At 48.3% G+C, this 5,088-nt stretch overlaps 1 protein-coding gene across 2 annotated transcripts; it reads left to right on the top strand.

Annotated features, from left to right (window-relative positions):
* Positions 1 to 848: 848 nt before the first annotated feature.
* LOC102270383 (V-type proton ATPase 116 kDa subunit a 4-like) lies at positions 849 to 3,778 on the top strand. Of its 2 annotated transcripts, XM_070358942.1 has the most exons (2): positions 849 to 3,232; positions 3,408 to 3,778. In XM_070358942.1, the coding sequence occupies exons 1-2, from the start codon at positions 990 to 992 to the stop codon at positions 3,556 to 3,558; spliced, it is 2,394 nt and encodes a 797-aa protein (XP_070215043.1). In that variant the 5' UTR covers positions 849 to 989; the 3' UTR covers positions 3,559 to 3,778. The 2 variants fall into 2 exon arrangements, with proteins under 2 accessions (XP_070215043.1, XP_070215042.1); XM_070358941.1 differs by having other exon boundaries at positions 849 to 3,778.
* Positions 3,779 to 5,088: the final 1,310 nt, after the last annotated feature.

The following is a 5,088-nucleotide window of genomic DNA, read 5'->3' as shown; positions in this document are numbered from 1 at the left end:
TCGCATTCCGTTACAAGGTCGTCACTAAAGGGATGTTGGCTCTAAGCCTAAACTATGCTTAGTGGCCCATCTTTGGAAAATTTGCCTTGCAGGTTACGGGCATTAAGGTGAAATAGCTTCACAGGAAGCGTGGTGACATTCTTCTCCGTGAACTTCTATTTCAATAAAAGTCTTTAAAAATCTATGAAGTTGGAGAAGGAAATGGCAACCCACTCCAGTGTTTTTGCCTGGAGACTCCCAGGGACGGGGGTGCCTGATGGGCTGCCGTCTGTGGGGTCGCACAGAGTCGGACACGACTAAAGTGACTTAGCAGCAGCGGCAATAGATATTTGGCTCAGCTGATAAAGAATCTGCCTGCAATGCGGGAGACCTAGGCTCGATCCCTGGGTTGGGAAGATGCCCTGGGTTGGGAAGATGACCTGGAGGAGGGAAAGGCTACCCACTCCAGTATTCTGGCCTAGAGAATCCCATGGATAGTCCATGGGGTCGCAAAGAGTCGGATACGACTGAGCGACTTTCACTTCACTTCAACAGATATTAAAACACAGGAAGGTTATCTCTAGGGCTCTTCTGAGGCCTCAAGTCGGCTCTTCCCAATCCCTCCCCTCACTAGGGGGTAAGTGTCTTCCTTAGAGAAGTAAGGCTCTGACCCCCGTGGGGCCCCAAGGTCGTGGCCGAGGGCACAGGTTGGGCGGGGGAGGGAGGGGGTGTGTGAGCAGGGCCGGCCGGCGGGGCAGGTTCGTCCTCGCCTCGGACAGGCCGGTGTTGATACAACACAGCCCGCCTCGGGCTCTGCGAGCGCCGGAGGAGGAGAAGCCGCGGGAGGGGCTCCGCGGTCGCTGGGGGAGTCGCCTGCGGAGTCCGCGGCCCGGGCTGGTCCCATCCGCCCGCCGCTGGCTAGCCCTACCCTCCCGGCCCCGCCAAGGAAGCCGCGGGAGTCCCGCGCCCAGGACCGGCTCGGACAAGGCTGGGTCCAAGGTTGGGCCAACATGGCGTCCATATTCCGAAGTGAGGAAATGTGTTTGTCACAGCTCTTTCTCCAGGTGGAGGCTGCATACTGCTGTGTAGCTGAGCTTGGAGAGCTTGGATTGGTTCAGTTCAAAGATTTAAATGTGAAAGAGAGCCGCTTCCAGAGGAAATTTGTGAATAAAGTCAGAAGGTGTGAATCATTGGAGAGAATCCTGCGTTTTCTGGAAGATCAGATGCAAGATGAGATTGAGATTCAGGTGCCTGAGAAGTCCCCGCTGACCCCTCTTCCACGGGAAATGATCATCCTGGCGACTGCTCTAGAAAAACTGGAAGGAGAGCTTCAGGAAGCCAATCAGAACTATCAGGCTTTGAAGAAAAACTTCCTAGAACTGACGGAATTCAAACATCTCCTGAAGAAAACCCAGGACTTCTTTGAGACAGAAGCCAACTTAGCAGATGATTTCTTTGTAGAAGACACTTCCGGTCTCCTGGAGTTGAGACCTACGCCTGCGTACATCAGTGGAAAGCTGGGGTTCACAGCCCGTGTGGTCAACCGGGAGAGGATGGCTTCCTTTGAGAGGCTGCTGTGGCGAATTTGCCGAGGAAACATCTACGTAAAGTTCAGTGAGATGGACACAGTTCTGGAAGATCCCGTTACAAGAGAAGAAATTAAAAAGAATATATTCATCATATTTGATCAAGGAGAACAGCTCAGGGAGAAAATCAAGAAGGTCTGTGATGGGTATCGAGCCACTGTATACCCCTGCCCAGAGCTGGCGTTGGAGCGCAGAGAGATGCTGCAGGGCGTCAACATGAGGCTGGAAGATTTACTCACCGTGTTAACACAGACAGAGTCTCACCGTCAGAGCCTCCTGCAAGAAGCAGCTGCCAACTGGCACTCCTGGGTCATCAAAGTGCAGAAGATGAAGGCCATCTATCACATCCTGAACCTGTGCAACATTGACATCACCCAGCAGTGTGTCATCGCTGAGATCTGGTTCCCAGTGGCTGACACCGTGCGCATCAGGAGGGCACTGGAGCAAGGCGTGGAACTAAGTGGCTCCTCCATGGTCCCCATCTTGACAGCAGTGCAGTCTAAAACAGCTCCTCCCACGTTTAACAGGACAAATAAATTCACAGCTGGCTTCCAGAATATTGTAGATGCATATGGCATAGGCAGTTACCGGGAGATGAACCCAGCTCCCTACACCATCATCACTTTCCCCTTCCTGTTCGCCGTGATGTTTGGAGACTGTGGTCATGGAACTGTGATGTTCCTGGCAGCCCTTTGGATGGTCCTTAATGAGAAACACTTGCTCGCTCAAAAGTCGACCAATGAGATTTGGAACACCTTCTTCCATGGGCGCTACCTCATCCTCCTCATGGGCATCTTCTCCATCTACACGGGCTTGATCTATAACGACTGCTTCGCCAAGTCTTTGAACATCTTTGGCTCTTCCTGGAGTGTCCAACCCATGTTCAGAAATGGCACGTGGAGTATGCAGGTATTGAAAATGAATCCACTGTTGCAGCTCGACCCAGCCGTTCCGGGAGTATACTCTGGAAATCCATACCCGTTTGGAATTGATCCGATTTGGAACTTGGCTTCAAACAAGCTAACATTTTTGAACTCCTATAAGATGAAGATGTCAGTTATCCTGGGAATTGTCCAGATGGTTTTTGGTGTTATTCTCAGCCTTTTCAATTACAGGTTCTTCAGAAACACTCTGAACATCATTCTGCAGTTCATCCCTGAGATGATTTTTATCCTGAGTCTTTTTGGATACCTGGTCTTCATGATCATCTTCAAATGGTGCTCCTTCAACGTCTCTGTGTCCCGGCGAGCCCCAAGCATCCTTATCCACTTCATTAACATGTTCCTATTTAACTACAAGGACTCTTCAAATGTACCTCTGTACCAACATCAGCAAAAAGTCCAGAGTTTCTTTGTTATCATGGCTTTGATCTCTGTGCCATGGATGCTTCTGATTAAGCCATTTATCCTTAGAGCCAACCATCGGAAATCCCAGCTGCAGGCCTCCAGAATCCCAGAAGACACCACTGAGAACACCGAGGGTGACAGCTCTGGTCACAGTGCTTCTGTAGGTGCCCATGGGGCTCAGGATGACCACGATCAAGAGTTCAACTTTGGAGACATCTTTGTGCATCAGGCCATTCACACGATCGAGTATTGCCTGGGCTGCATTTCCAACACAGCCTCCTACCTCCGGCTTTGGGCCCTCAGTCTGGCACATGCACAACTGTCTGAAGTGCTCTGGACAATGGTGATGCACATTGGCCTTCGCACGCGAGGCTGGGGAGGACTCGTTGGGGTCTTCATCATTTTTGCTGTGTTCGCTGTTCTGACGGTAGCCATCCTTCTGATCATGGAGGGCCTCTCTGCTTTCCTGCATGCCCTGAGGCTGCACTGGGTGGAGTTCCAAAACAAGTTCTACACCGGGGCTGGTTACAAGTTCTCTCCATTCTCCTTCAAACAAATCGTGGATGGGACAGCTGAGGAGTAGCTGCACGTCTGGAGGCTGTGGCCACCTGTCTGGCCACCTCCTGTTCCAGTCTCTGTGCCAATGAAAGAAGTTTCGTCTTGTCTTTAAAGTCAGCCTGCGCAAGGCCATCAATGGAATGATTGTTCTCACTAACTGGAGGCAGGAAGCCCTGTATTATTTATCTGTAAGCCCTGGGATTTGATATGACTTCACCATGTCATAGAGAAACTACACGGGCAAGTCATTTCAACCTGGAGCCTGTTGTCAAATACTAAAATGATTGCAATGAGGGGAGTGGGAGTGTCAAACTCATGTTTTCATGTAATTAAACTTTTGGGGCATTCACTCTTTCTTTAAGATTTTTTTTAAAGAAAACTGTTCTGTAAAATTGAGTACTGATAATGATAGGCCAAAGCTAAACAATAGAGTTATACAAATAAATCCTAGGGAAGGAAAAAAAAAAAATCTATGAAGTTGTAATATACTGAGAGACAGGAAAGGAGTCATGAATAAAAGAACAGATAATTCTTGTTTTAATAGGAAGGTTTTTTTCATTTATATATATTTATTTTGAAATGTTTATACCAGTACTGCTGCTAACTTGCTTCAGTCGTGTCCAGCTCTGTGCGACCCCATAGACAGCAGCCCACCAGGCTCCCCCGTCCCTGGGATTCTCCAGGCAAGAACACTGGAGTGGGTTGCCATTGCCTTCTCTGCATACCAGTACAGTGAAACTAAATTTGAGAGACACTGGATATCATCAGTTTGGATATTGTTCGTTTATTATAAAAGAGAAACATGGAAATTATTTACGTGATGAAAGACGTCACGACTTCAGTGGAACGGGCAGCTTCATGTGATGTCATTTCAATAGTGACATTTCAGTCAACATAGTCAGCAAGAACGCCACCATCTCTACATAAGAAGTGATCCTTGTCTATAACTACTTTGTGTGCTATGTGCTAAGTAAATTGTATCTTTACTTCATCTCTGGTGCTCATTCGCTTCAGTTCTGTCCGACTCTTTACAACTCTATGGACTGTAGCCCACCAGGCTTCTCTGTCCATGGGATTCTCCAGGCAAGAATACTGGAGTGAGTTGCCATGCCTCCTCCAGGGGAACTTCCCGACCCACGGATCAAACTCACATCTCCTGGGAGGAGAACTGTATTTCCAGCTTGCCCATTAACTGGTTGAATCTCTCCACTCTTTCCGTTAGAGCCCCATCCACAGCTACTACCATTGCTTGCAATGTTTCCTTGTGATTTTTCTGGAAGCTTAATGCCCCTTTGGTTACAGTTTCAGTTGTCCTTCTTTCAACTAATACTCGGTCAAAGAGGGGAGGAAACTTTCTAAATGGCTGTCCTGCCATGACCCCGGCTGCCGCGGCTCCCAGTCACGCTCTCACGCCTTGCTGCAGGCAGCAGGAAGTGTTAATATTTTAAGCAAGTCATTCTTCCTAAATTAATCTATATACTGGATCTGAATACATATACCAAGAAGATATTTTAAGCAGCTACGTTGACTGTAACATTTATACAGAGGAAAAAAAAGATATACATAAAAATAGCTAAGAAAATGTTGAAAAGAAAGGGGACCAGGACTTCCTTGGTGAT

Source organism: Bos mutus, chromosome 22 (genome assembly GCF_027580195.1).
Source record: "Bos mutus isolate GX-2022 chromosome 22, NWIPB_WYAK_1.1, whole genome shotgun sequence".
NCBI lineage: Eukaryota > Metazoa > Chordata > Mammalia > Artiodactyla > Bovidae > Bos > Bos mutus.
This window is presented reverse-complemented; position numbering and strand designations above follow the sequence as displayed.